Below are 13,823 nucleotides of genomic sequence, written 5' to 3' on the forward strand. Positions count from 1 at the left end.
TTCTTAGCTGTAATTATGGGTAAGCATGTTAGTGCTGGATTCCCTGGGCCCTTCGAAGGAAAGCCAATTCCCTGAACACTGTGTGAGCTGGTTTATGTGGCTGGAGGAGAGAGATTCTTGTATTTCCCTATCTGCAATCAGGCTGAAAACTGAAAGTCCTTCGCCTTCACTCAGTTGCTTTCGGCTGGGGCCCAAAACGTTGCTGTTCATCGGTGGTGGTGTTGAAGCACAGGGCAGTTACATAACTTGTCCAAGAATCCAAATGAAGTCATATGGTGAGAGTCTGCTGGTCTGTGTGAGGGAGGTGTGTTGGGATCATCCTTTGAGGTGTGAGATTGCAGGGGGTCATGATACTGCATTCCATTAATTAGGTGTACAATGAATTGTGCCGTTGAGTGGTGCCAAGCTGATGCAGTTGTGCGTTTGCAGGCAGGGCAGGCTGCATGGCTGCAAATGGCCGAGTCCTGTCACTGCCTTTAATAGCTCCCTTCTGCTTTGGATGAAGCTATAACTGGAAGAAGCAGTTTATTTCCTTAGTTAGCTACCGTCCTAGAGGTCCCCAAGAGTGTTGCTCAGGTTAGACTTGGAGCAAATGAAGGGATTAAGCCATGGAAATGAGAAGACCTGCCCTTGTCTGGGAGCCTGGCTTGAGGCAACAGAAGGCTGCCGAAACTCCCACCAGGAAGGAAGGCACAGGGTAGGAGTGAGCATGCCATCCCTAGAGCAGGGCATGGATGGGCAGTGGGGCTCAGTGGGAACGAATGTGGCCTCTGGAGTGAGCATAGCGGGGTCTGAATCCTGTTGCCTCTCACTAGTTGGGTAAGTCACCTAACCTTCATCAGCTCAATCTTCTCCTCTGTAAAATGGAGATGGTAATGGCACTTCCTTCTTGGGGACTATGGAGAGGATTCCATGAGGTCATGAATTTAGTGTTGAGCTGACTTCATCTTGGAAGATGCATCCTTGTGTACCTGGGAAATAAAGCCTAATTGGCAGGTTTATGTTTCATGAGGAAATGAAGTTGTGTTAGAAAGAAATTTATCTGGGCACAGGTGCCCTAACCTTGGTGCAGCTCCTTGTAACTAGGGCAGTCTTTAGTGGATGCTGGGATTAGCTAACCTGGATGGGACCAGTGCAGTGGAGGAAAGGCGTCGTCCTCACACCTGGGATTGGGAGAACCTTTGTCCATTTGATCTGTTCATTTACTCTGTGGTTACCCACTTGGGCCACATGTCATCTTTCCGCCTCCACAGGCATTTTAGGTGTGTATAAATAAATAAATATAAGATCCCCTTCTTTTTCTAATATGTGGGCATCTCTCCCTCTATTCATCTGTGTACATTTCTGCCCCCACATGCAAGTTTATTTATTTACCTTGGAAAATGTATGTTTGTTTTATAAATCCAAATGTAATTTTTTACACAGTTTATGCCAGTGTGAGTATGCCTGTGTTCTACCGCTCTGAGATCTTTGGGCGTAAGGGGATGGGAATGTCATGCACTGGGAAGGTATTCAGTTACCTGGGTAGTGTGCATGCTTGAAGAGAGTGCCAGGTGTGACCGTGTGATCAGGGAGAGCTCTAAGCCAGGCCTGAGTGTGTTGGGCGTCCATGGTCCTGGGCACAGGCATCACCCTACCTTCTGCTGATAAATGGAGGTGCTGTCCTGAGCCTGCCTCCAGGGGCGGCCTAGGGCCCAAGTCTAGGGGGACTGAGGCCCTTACAGCCAGGCTGTGTGGGAACTGCAGCTCAGAACCCTTGTAACCCTTAGAAGGGGAATCTGGTCTCCCGATCTTGGGGTCCTGCCCCCGATCTTCTGCCTTCCTATCTTTTGGGATCTCTCAGTGTTTGTCTGTCTCTCATTTGCTCTAGTCGAGGTATACACTGATCCTGCCCACATTAGAGGAGGTGGAGGTTTGCATCTGGTCTGGACTTTAAGAGGTATGAGGGCCAGAGGGAACATGGTGTGGGGGTCAAGGGAAATAGCTTGGGGGTGGCGGTTAGAGAACATTCAGAGAGTGGGTTCCTGAGGGCCAGAGTGTGGAAAAGGAGGAGTTGGCTCAGGCTTCCACTGGGAGACCAGGAGGCTAATAGAGTCTCAGGGCCTGGATTACTTCTGCCATGGGCCACTGATGGGGTTTGGGGGCTGAGGCCCCGGTGGCCTGGAGGGTCAGGCACTCAGTGGATGGGGGGCACTTTTTCCAGCCCTTGGAAAAACAAAGAGCAGATCGGGTAGTAAAACAAAAGCAAAGGAGACCTGGAAGCACCTGACAGCCCTAATTCATCACGGCCCAAGTTTTTTCCTGTGTTCCCATTATATTTGTTTGTAAAAGTGGAAATCAATTTTGAAGGTAATTTTCTGGAAAGAATGGAAGGGAGGTGGGAGGGCCGGATAAGGCAGAGATGGTAAAAGGAAAAATTTAGGCCAGGCACAGCCCAGGGGCAGCTCTTGGCAAGGTGAAAGAAAATTGCATATTCAATCTCCATCCATGAATCTCCCTCACTGCTGCCCGCCTCCTGCTTGAAAACAATGAAGGCTTTTTCCCAACGCTGGGCAGGGCCTCGGTATCAGCCTCACTTTAACTTCAGGGTCATTAATTCCCTGATTATTGAAGGAGAAGAGAGGGTTGCAGCGTTGTCAATTCCAAATGCACACCCCCATGTGATCGGGCGCTGGCTGGGGTGGGGTGGGGGGCACCCAGGGCAAAGTGAGGTGTTGTTTGAGAAGGGTGTGGGGAGAAAGGAAATGGGGGAGCCACTGGACTATGGGGGAAGGAAGCCAGGAGGGTGGAAGAAGGCAGTCATTACTGCATACCTCTGTTGTGTTGTTATTGCAAATTAAAAGTAGCATGTTCCACTCCACAGCTATCTTTGGGGAGGGAGGGGCACCGAGGGAGGTGGGGGATCTTATCATTGCTTCTTCAGCAGACCAGCCGTGGTGTCACCGTGTGAGGTGACATTTGAATTTACAATTCCGCTGAGAAAAGCCATTAATTCACAAATTAACATTTCTCCCTCTCCCTCTCTCTTTAACACTCTCTCCCTCTCTCACATGGATGTGCAAGCAATTGAAAAGACAAAGGAAATAGCCTTAAGGAAGAGACTTTACTGCTAGTCTGTCTGTGCTGAGATTGCTCCCCCTGCTTCCAGATAGATAAACCAATTACCTGAGCAGCTCTGCTCCTGGCCACCCGCGATCGCCTCCTTTTGTAGACTGCCTCCATGGCTGGATTACACTCGGTGTATCTCATTAATGTAAACCAGGCGTGCCCTGGTCACCAAGCTCTCTTCCCCACTCTCCCTCTGGAGGGGCAGCGGGAGGAGGGCTGGGGTCAGAAAAGGCAGGCAAGGAGGACCCCAAGGAAGACCAGAGGCTGCCACTGCCCGGCTTCCCAGGCCCTGGGCACTCGGGTGCAGCCTGCTGTGTTGACCGAGGCTGATGGGGGAAGTCGGTGGGTGAGCGCTCCTTGGTAGGCTTGCTCTGAACTGCAAGGACTGGGTATGGCTGGGGGCAGAGGCAGGAGCCAGAGCCTGACTCTCTCAGTGGCATTTTGGTCCAGATGCAGGGCCTGGCAGAACTAGAGAGAGATCTGAGTGCTCCCTGCGTAGAAAGAGTTTGGGGAAGTTTTGCTGAGTACACACTTATTTTAGTGGGATGAGATTCAGCCTGAAGGAGCTTGGAGAGAGGCTGAGGAGGGCCCAGAAGATGTGGCAAGGTTGCACCATATTGGGTAAACAAAAACCCAGCACTTGGGCACAATTATGTCTGTTTACCACCTAATTCTTGCACACACACACACCGACACACATACACGCACACAGACACACACACATGCACACCCAGCCATCCGACTCTTTTCCTAGAGAAGACAAGGGAGAAGGAGTGTGCTCCCAGGTTTCTAAAGTGAGCTTACATCCTGGGTAGGGAATTGCAGGACCTCTCTCTGCTTTTGCTCTCCTCCCAGACCCTAGTTCAGCACTGTAAGAAGACATTTTTGTTGGCAGAGGGCAGCTGAGCAGAGTTTGTGCTTCTCTCTCTCTCTTTTTTTTTTGAGATGAAGTTTCACTCTTGTTGCCCAGGCTGGAGTGCAATGGCACGACCTCAGATTACTGCAACCTCTGCCTCCCAGTTCAAACGATTCTCCTGTCTCAGTCTCCTGAGTAGCTGAAGTTACAGGCGCCCGCCACCATACCCGGCTAATTTTTGTATTCTTAGTAGAGACAGGGTTTCACCATGTTGGCCAGGGTAGTCTTGAACTTCTGACCTCAGGTGATCCACCCACCTCGGCCTCCCAAAGTGCTGGGATTACAGGTATGAGCGACCGCGCCCAGCCTGAGTTTGTGCTTCTCTAAGGAGAGGTGCTCTGTGGATTATTGGTGGGGTTTCATGATTTCACACACTGTACTATCTAGCACATCACAGACTCTCCCCTCCCTAGAAGATAGGCCCTATGACAGTCCAGAAACCAAATCTATATGATGGCAACTGCCTGTCTAGAGAAGTGCCTGACTTTAACTGCATTGGCTCCACCCATGTTCATTTTCCAACTCAAACTCAAAACCTGCCTAATGTTCACTCAGTCCAAGAAAGAGCTGAGGTTCAAAGGTCAGCACTCACCAAAACACAGGGAAAAAAACTCGTTTATGAACACACATTCATTGCTATGATTATATCTTCCTAGTAACCAAGGAAATTAAACTGCTCATACCTGAGGGGGCAGGTTTTCTGTCTTAGTTGGATCACATATTTTAGCCAACCTCTGGGTAGAGTTGGCAGTGAGCCTGTTGAATATTGACCATGCCGTTATCCAGAGGTAGGTGTAGGTTCTGTCGATGTTTTAGAAGGACCTTTATCTTGAGCCCTGTGCATAGGTGATTTGTATGTTTTTGTGGGGAAGTACAGGGGTTTAGCCCTGGCTGTGTGGATCGACATAGGTATATGCATCTGCATATAAGTCCTTGCCTTTATATCAGAGCCAGCAGCCAAATCACCAGCTACCTTTGCTTCCCAACTAGTTAATGCTGTTATGTGGATGAAGAGTTCCATCTGGTTGTTTGGGGAAGTATTTTGAGATTTAGCACAAAAGAGTATATATTTGTTCACAGAGTGCCAGAAATTCAGAATAGAGAGGTCAGTTCCACCCTACCAGGAGAGAATGTACAGAATTGCCCCGGAGGGGGCTGTATGTGTCCATCCACCACTGGAAATTGGGGTGGGTGGGTGCAGGTATACCACTGTCTCAGCAAAGGCTGTCAGGTACCCAAAACGTGCCCAGCTCCACGTTTGCACCCTCGTGGATGAGCACCCATCTTGTCAGAATACATCTTCAACTTCCTAGTCTTTCACTTGGCAACTACCTTCCAGCCCTGCAGACAGGCATTGTTCTCCTTTCCCACCCCGCAAGGGCACCAAGCAGGAAATCCGCTGCCTCAGCTCTGCCCTTCTTCCCCAAGCACAAGCTATGGAAGCAGGAAGAAGGAGATGGGCGCCAAGGCTATCCCCAGGCCCTGCTGCTCCTGAGTTCGCCTCCCTGCGTTCCTCTTCCTCTGCAGACAAGCAGGCAGCTGAGAAGGGCAGGCAGCTGGAAAAAGGGTTGGAGAGGACGTAGGCCGGGGAGAATGGTCCTGGCAGCCTCCTTGACCATTGCTGCCCCCCACCCCCGGAGCCCAGAGAAGGACTCCTCCTGCTCTGCCTTCCTCAGAGCCATGGTGGCCTTAGGGCTCTCTGGGACCCTCTCCATTTTGCCCCATTGGGGTGGAAAGGCATAGAGGGCTGGGGGAGGGCTGGGCCTGGCTCAGGGGCTGTGAGACAGATCACGAGCCTCAGAGCCGAGTTGCAGTGGAGCCAGTAATTCAAACCATCCTGACCCTTCAGTGAACCCGAACCTGCTGACCTTGACAGCACTAGACAAGAGAGGCCTCACAAACCTCAACCTGCACGGAGGCCTGGCCTTCCCTCCCTCCCATTCTTGGAGCCCTGTGGCCCATCCTCCAGGTGGCTCCTAATTTGGCTGCCCCCGTGAAATGTCAGCATCCCCTCCCTCCCTGAGGCTCGGCCTGCCTGCTTCAAAGCACCCTTTGTGCTCATCACTACTGGAGACAAGTGTGTGGGCATCTCCTGGGGGCCTTTCCAGGACTGGGGCTGGGGCTTTATCCTGCAGCCAGAGCTTTTACACCTCGCCCTTCTCCTTCTGCCCCAGGCTTCACCTTTTTCAGGAGGACTGGCTAGCGTGTGTGTGCATGTGTACGTGTGTACTTGTGTATGTGTGTGCATGTGTGTAAGGTTGGGGTACACACAGGGGCAGGGGTAGAATGTGATCCAGACAGCAGACAAGGGGAGGGAAGAGAAGTCAGAGGAGAGCAGCTCCAGGAACCTGCATTAAAGTAAATGCAGTTTATGAAGTTTATGCTTTCCTCCTAGGGAGAGCTGGATTCCATCCAGCAGCCTCCCAGAGCCTGCCAAACAGCTCCTGAAGCAGAAAGTGCGAGCAGGAGAGCAAGTAAGCCAGTGACAGAGGGGGAGATGCACAGACACACTCACACACACTCGCTGGCTCACACATATCTCCTTCGGCCCGGGCAGCCTGGGAAGCCTGGGATGGAAGGATGCAGACAGTAGATTTGGTAGGGGTGACTCCAGGAGCCTTTCTTTCCTCCTCTCTTCCCTCCTCACCTGCCATCTCCATCTCTTTAGGCAGAGTGCCCAGCATGGGCACTTGGGCAGTGTGGGCACCTGGGTGGACTGGTGGTGTGGGGAGCTGAGGGCACTGTGGGCCACCTGGGGCAGCCAGCTTGCAGGAGCCGCCTGGGTGAGGGACAGTGTGGGTGGTCTTGGCAGTGGGTATGTGGCCTAGGCAGCAAAAGGGACCAGAATGCTATACAAAGGAACCTCTAGGGACTTGCTTTTTCTTCTGATGCTGGGGATCCATTTTTCTCTGGCATTTTGGTCTGAACTATGTGGATGCCTTACAGCTACTGAAAATAGCTATTGGAGTCTTTTAAGGAGAAATAGAGACCTTATTTGTTTCCTGGTAATTCAAAGGAAATAAGTGGTTGACAATGTTAAAGTATGAAAGCTCACAGAGGGGCTTAAAAGCAAGTTGGAGTGTTGGAGTATCTGTTCTTCTGGACTCTTCCTCACATGCACAAGCACGTGGGTTCATGCATGTGTGCACTAATAATGTGTAAGTGGGCCAGGACCCTTGACTTTAGATGAAAAGGGAGTATGGGGGAGAAAATGCCTGGAGAGGAAGTCCGCAACATAGGCCTTTGCTCTGGCCTGTGGGCTTGGCACCATCATGTTGCTTGCCCCTGTGGCTTCCGCGACATACCTCAGCTGGGGTCAGACAGTGACAAGTCTATGTCCCTTTTCTTTCTGGGAACTCCATGTCTCTATGCAAGTTCTGCCAGGAACTGAGACAGAGGAGGATGACAGAGGTAGAACCATCCAGAAGCAGAGGATGGGGAGAAGAAGAGGGCAGAAGGATAGCAAAGGATGCTCAGAAATTGCTGACTGTGGAGGACGCCTTGGGAAGCCAGGAGGTGCTAGGCACAGGAGGCAGACACTGGCCAAGGATGGCATTGGTCCTTTCTCCCCCCTGCGCTCTCCCTTCCCCTCCCTCCCCTCTTCCCTCCACACATCTTTATTGGTTCTGGTAATAGCGTTGATTTGCATGTCAGGCAAAGCCTTGCTACACACACAAAAAGAAAACCCTAGCCGTGGCGGTGTGGCAGTGTCAGCTCTCGCTGTTGTTCGACAGTGTAAAATTAAATTAATAAAGCCCCCAACACAGGAAAACATAACAGGAAATTAATGGCCTTTACTGTCGCTCTGATGCAGTCATTTGCAACCCTGCTTTCCGCACCAAAGACTTCATAAATGCAAGCAGTTTCTCTAAACAAGCATACTTAGGGCGGCCTGGTATGTAATTTTTCGCCTTGCTTGTGTCCTTTGAGCTAACAAAGCCCCCTTTCCTCTTGGCTCCAGAGATTTCTAACTGGTTCTGGTCCCTGCTGGAGCCAAATGGGGACAGCACTAGGCAGAGGGCCCCACCCCCTCCCTGAGAGCCCAGGGAAGGCTGAGGAAGGGCTAGGGTCCCAGGAGCTAGACACTCAGTGAGTCCTCCTTCCCCGCCAGCCCCTGCAGCAGGCCAGCAGGACTGCACACCAGTGCTCCCAGGTGGGAAAGTTGATCTCCTTGGGGAATTCCCTAAATCCACTGGAGGCTCTCCCCTCTCCTTCCTCCCCTGGTTCTGTCCTCCCTCTCCCACAACCTGTGTGTTCCCTTCTTGGGCCCTCTGGCCTTCATCTCCCTCCTCCTTGTCGGTACCCACTCTCCCCCGTTCCACTTCTTCATACATGGGTCGCATACATCCAGGCTGGCTGTGACTTGGCAGTGGGTGCCATGCTTTTCTTCTCCACAGGTAACCTGGGGGCTTTTTTTTGGGGGAGCTAAGTTATTTAAAGTGAGGAAAGTAAATTTGCTGGTACATTTCCCTGGGGTTCTAGGTTTCCTCCATATCTCCCTCTTCTCTACAGGTTGGTTAGGAAATGCCAGGGCCCTAAGGGGCCCCTCAGATTATCCCCCTGTTCTTGGACAGTTTTCAGTGAGCCAAGAGTCCTTGACTGCTTTGGTGTGTAAATCGGTGGGATAGTGAGGAAACTGACACCTTCCTCTCTGGCCTCTCTGGGGATCTTTGTATCAATGTGGGCCCAGGTGCCCACTGTGTTGGGAGGTATGAGAGGAGCAGAGAACCAGGATGTGGCTCTCAGGAGCTTACAGCCTGCTGGGGAAGGCAAGGCTTTTGCACTCAGACAACTGGCTGTTTGTTAAATGCCCAGACACGTGACTGTGTGTTCCGTAGGAATCTGGGTAAATGGACTAGAAGGGCAAGCAGGAAATGAGGCTTGAGCCTGGGAGCCTGGGAGTGGCTGAGATTGAGAGACCTTGGCTGGGCTGGATGGTGACAAGGCAGAGTGTCAGGTTCTTAAGGGTCATCCTGTCTTATCTGCCACTCACCATAGAACTCTTTCCTCCAGTAGTTCTGCCTGAAAGGCCACAGCTCTGCCTGGACGTATGTCAGAGATGGACAGTGGCCATTGTTTGTTTGCAGCACCACTTTATACTGAGTCATGCGGGTTGAGGGAAGAGCACAGGATGTGGGATCCAAATGTCCAGATGTGGGTCCATCTCCACTCCCTACTTGCTCTGGGACCTTTGACTGATTACATAATATCTCTGAATCTGTTTCCTCATCTTTAAAATAGAGGTAATGGAATTTGCCACAGAGAATGGTGGTGGCGGTAAAGCTCTCCATTTGATACCCTCCCTTTCCTTCCCTCCCTCCCTTTCATCAATTCCACCATATTTACTGAGCTCTTGGCAAATGCTGGGCTAGATCCTGGGTAGATTTCAGATTCTCACATGATACGGTTCCTGCCCTTGAGGGGGTTCCCTCACCATCCTGGTTACCCATCTCAGAATTCATTATTGAAGGCTAAAGTTCCTCAGAAATGAACACTGAACTCCAGAGACAGTCTAGCCAATGCCAGGCACAGTAGAGCCTTGCCACTCTCCCATCTGGAGACTCTACATCCATAATATAACCTAAGATTACATTCGATTTTTTAGCAGCCGTGTCAGACTCAAGCTCATATTTAGTTCGTGGTCAACTAAAACCTCGAGATCTTTTTCACATCAATTGCTATCAAGCCAGGTCTACCCCATTCTGCACTTGTGTAATTGATTTTTTTTTAACCTAAACATAGGGCATTCCATTTATCCCTGCTGAATTTCATCTTGTTGGTTTGGGTTCTTAATTCTACCCGATTAAGGTCATAAGGATGCCTTCTATATCATCATCCAACTAGTTTTTTTCAAAAGAGTTATTTTCCTTGAAAACACAGGAAAGCCACATGGCCCACCGATGGAGACCTCCTCCTAGCTGCTATAAGTGAATGAATGCTTTGGGAACTACTGAGCCCAACAGCCATCAATCATTTTACTTGTTTTCACGTTGTCCATTATGCTAGGAAGGAGATTCTTTGTCAAATGTTAACATTCACTACTTCCACAGAATTTCGTTAATAAATTATTTTTAAAAATCCAGTTTACATTGATGAGCAAATTGTGCGCCTGCTATGTACAACATATGGCAGGACTGATTTACAAAGGTAAATAGGGCACAGTCCTTGACCTCAAGAAACTTACAATCTAGCAGGGAGGTAGACAGACACATCATTATATAAGCAGAATGTGATGAATGCCATGATCAAGGCATGAAGTCATATGATGAATGAAAAAAACAAAGGAGCAGTTGCTTCCAGTCAGGGCAACTAGGGAAGTGTTTATGAGGGAGGTATTTGATCTAAGCGTTGATATCGAGTAAATATGCCACAACTTATTTTTGTGAGTGTGTGCAAGCTCTGGGGTATCACCATTTCCTTTTCTGTTGGCTGTAATTAACTGTATAATAATTTCTTTTAAAGGATTTCCAGAACCTGATCCTGAATTTATGATTTTGAGTGTCATTTGCATATGTGTACTTCTCCCCCCTTTTCTAACAGACAGGATGGCATTGGGCTTGTCACTGCCTCACCCTTTCTTTGCGACATCTCAGGGATTATCAGCAGCAGTTTTAGGTCCTGTCTGGACCTGGGAAAATTCATTGAAATTGCCAGAGGTTACCTGCCTGGCCCCTCCCTGACCAGGGCACCAGTGCCCTCCTACTGGGCTCAGTTTGAAGATGCTTTCCTTTGGTGAAGACAAAAGCAAGCTGAGGATTGAGAAGTTCTGCCTTCTCTCTCAATATCACATCCTCTTCCCTAGGACTGAGCCAAAACCTGCCTTTCTTTTCTTTCTTTCTCCAAACATAGCATCCAAGGCCCTTTTTTGTTGTCTCAGCTTGTTCTGAGCCTTTGTCTTCCTGACAGGCTCATGCCACCCTCATATCCATCCTTGGTTATGGTCCCCCCCTTCCATCTGCCATGTATCCTGTAAAAGAGGAAAAAAAGTGACTTCTATGATCATAAGTGGAATACATGCTCTTTGGGAAGTACTTGGAAGAGATAGTAAATTTTTAAAAATTCCCTCACAATGTCATCACCAGGAGACAACCACTGTTGAATTTGGTAGATTTTCCCAGTCTCTTTCTTTTTTGTGTATATATAATTTTTTAATCAAAAATTGAACAATACCATATAAGAAGCTTCATGTCTTGCTATTTTCACCTAACATTACATAGGACCATTTTCACATATCATTAAATATTCTTTGAAAACACAATTTTTTAATGGCTGCATAATCTTCCGCTGTTCAATGTACATGTCCTTTTAAAATCTGGGATCATCATAATTTAAAGCTTATCTGTGTGCAACAACAGTGATTTTCCTTAAATGTCCTTCTTTTTTCACCCCCTCCCCCACTCCCACTCCCTTTATGCTGTCAGGTTGATTATATGAGCTTATAGAAGCAAAATTTCATTTTTAGAGCATCCCGTCCTCGTGGAATTATGGTCTCTTTTAGAATCTCTTGCCATGGAATCCCCGGCATGTCTTTCCCCCAGCATGGATCATTTTGCTTTCTTCAATTCAGATTCTGCCCAGCACCCCCTTCCTGAGCTACTGTCAACTCTAGACGTGCTTGCTTTCTCCCTGCATCCCCACTATTTCCCTTTCATCAGTCTCTCTTTCTTGGTCAGAATTAAGTGGCCTGCAATAGTGGAAAGGGCTCTGAGCTAGGAACTTCAGTTCCCATTCTTATGACAACTAGCTATGTGACATGGGAAAACTACCTAATCTCTCTGAGCCAGGCTTTTGGGTTTTGTCTTAATTTTAAATACCTAAGAGGGAATCCAGTTAAATTCCCTTCATGATATTTTCCAGCTGTAGAACGTGAGTGACACTGAATTCAGAGTAGCATTCTCCTTTGTTGCTTCTTTTTCCTTCTAAAAGGTAAAATGTTGAGCGTAGCAAGTTAAGAACTGATCAGTCTTTGCTTTTGGAATTCTTGTCAATAAATCAGTCAACATTCGTGATCACCTTTTCTACTTGAAGTTTAAAGTTGAAAACTATAGGACCCCTGCCTTCAAAATTCACAGTTCAGAGGAGAAAACAAACATTAAAAAATAACTATGATATGAAGAGATCCTAAATTTGGCTCTGCCACTTACTGGCTATCATAAGTTGTTCTGGGTAAATTACCTAGTCTCTCTACCCCTCAGTTTCCCCAGGTTCGGAGGCATGTTGCCAGGGTTGAGTTCTTACTCCTCCGTCATCCGTGAGGCATGTAACCTTGGGAAAGTTCCTTAATCTCTGCACTTTCATTTCCGCATCTACAAAATGGGAACAATAATGTTTAAGTTCTCATGAAAATTGTGATGAATTAATATATGTAAGATTATCAGAGGAGTGCCTGATATATACTAAGCACTTAATAAATGTTAGTTGCTGTTATTGTAAGGATTAAATCAGTATATGCGTGTTAAGTATAGTGTCTGGTATCCAAGTAGAAACTGGATCTGTTTTAGTTATTATTAGTGCTATTTCTACAATAAAGGTTTGGATAGATGGCTGTTGGAATGCAGACAAAGGAGAAATTAATGGTGAGGGAGGAGCTAACAGCCCTCTTGTATATGTCTGAGGAAACTCAATCCTGAAAAGCTCAGGAGATTTATAGCAAGTGAGCAACAAAACTAGGATTTCAACCCAGGAGATGTTACTTCTGGTGCAGCATTGTGTTAGGGTCACCAGTACCATTAGTGTCCATAGAGGCTGGTGGGTGTGAATGGGCACAGCAAGCCTGAGGTCAGGCAGGCCCACAGCTACCCCAGCCTCTCCCTGTTCATGAACTCACTGAGTGTTTAGAAGCTGGGCTTAGTCAAGTACAGCAGGTAGTTTCCTAGGGCTAGACGGCTGGGCAGAACCTGGTCTTGTCCCTAGCCAAGGTTTGGGCCAGATTTCCAAAGCCTTCTTCATGTCCACCTCTTTTTTTTTTTTTTTTTTTTTTTTAAGACACGGTCTCACTCTGTCTCCCAGGCTGGAGTGCAGTGGCATGATCTCAGCTCACTGCAGCCTCCACCTCAGGGGCTCAAGTGATCCTCCCATCTCAGCCTCCCAAGTAGCTGAGACCACAGGCACATGCTACCACACCCAGCTAATTTTTGTATTTTTAGTAGAGACGGGGTTTTACCATGTTGACCAGGCTGGTCTTGACCTCCTGAGCTAAAGCAATCTGCCCACCTCGGCCTCCCAAAGTGCTGGGGTTACAGGAGTGAGCCACTGCACCTGGCCCACTTTATGCCCACCTCTTGAGCTTGGCTTGGGAACTGTGGCCAGGCCAGACTCAGTGAATGTCCAGTTTAAAGATGGAAGGCAATGAGGCGTATCATCCATCTCCCTGGACAAGCAGTGTCACCATAGCTCCTTCCCAGCCTGGCCCTCTGGAGCCCCTTCCCTCCCCTCTCCTTTTTCCTATCTATTCCTCCCTCACTGCCCGAATCCCACTTCCCCCTCATCCTCTCTTCCTCCCTCCCATCTCCTATCTCACTTACCTCTCTCTTCATTCTGGAACACTCCTTCCTTTTCTTTCCTCCTCCACTCTCCCTTGTGAACCCTCACCCCCCCAATCAATCAATCCTCCCTCCTCTACCAGTCTGGACAGCACCTGACCTCTGGGGAGCCACCCCATTCCTCAGCTCCCAAACCTCACTCCCTGTTCCCAGTTGGACTTCCATCTCCCTGGTTCTGCTGTGCTGCCGTGGGGGTGGGGCTGGGGCTGCACAGGCGGGCTGCCCTGAATGACAAGCGGGGATATTGATCGCGTTCT

The 13,823-nt window shown here is 48.9% G+C and overlaps 2 protein-coding genes across 8 annotated transcripts in view; one reads left to right on the forward strand and one right to left on the reverse strand.

The window, feature by feature from the left end:
- Positions 1-13,823, reverse strand: part of NDUFB8 (NADH:ubiquinone oxidoreductase subunit B8) — a 943,883-nt gene that overhangs the window by 262,876 nt on the left and 667,184 nt on the right. The gene's annotated exons all lie outside the window — the stretch shown is intronic.
- PAX2 (paired box 2) overlaps positions 1-13,823 on the forward strand; it is an 81,660-nt gene that overhangs the window by 37,213 nt on the left and 30,624 nt on the right. For 4 of the 7 annotated variants that reach the window (XM_050805019.1, XM_050805015.1, XM_050805018.1 and 1 more), the window contains exon 5: positions 1,871-1,939. The exons of the other annotated variants lie outside the window; for them this stretch is intronic. In XM_050805019.1, the coding sequence (XP_050660976.1) occupies positions 1,871-1,939 (69 nt within the window). The remainder of the gene's footprint in view (positions 1-1,870; positions 1,940-13,823) is intronic. 7 annotated transcript variants of the gene reach the window in all.

Source organism: Macaca thibetana, chromosome 9 (genome assembly GCF_024542745.1).
Source record: "Macaca thibetana thibetana isolate TM-01 chromosome 9, ASM2454274v1, whole genome shotgun sequence".
NCBI classification, from domain to species: Eukaryota; Metazoa; Chordata; class Mammalia; order Primates; family Cercopithecidae; genus Macaca; species Macaca thibetana.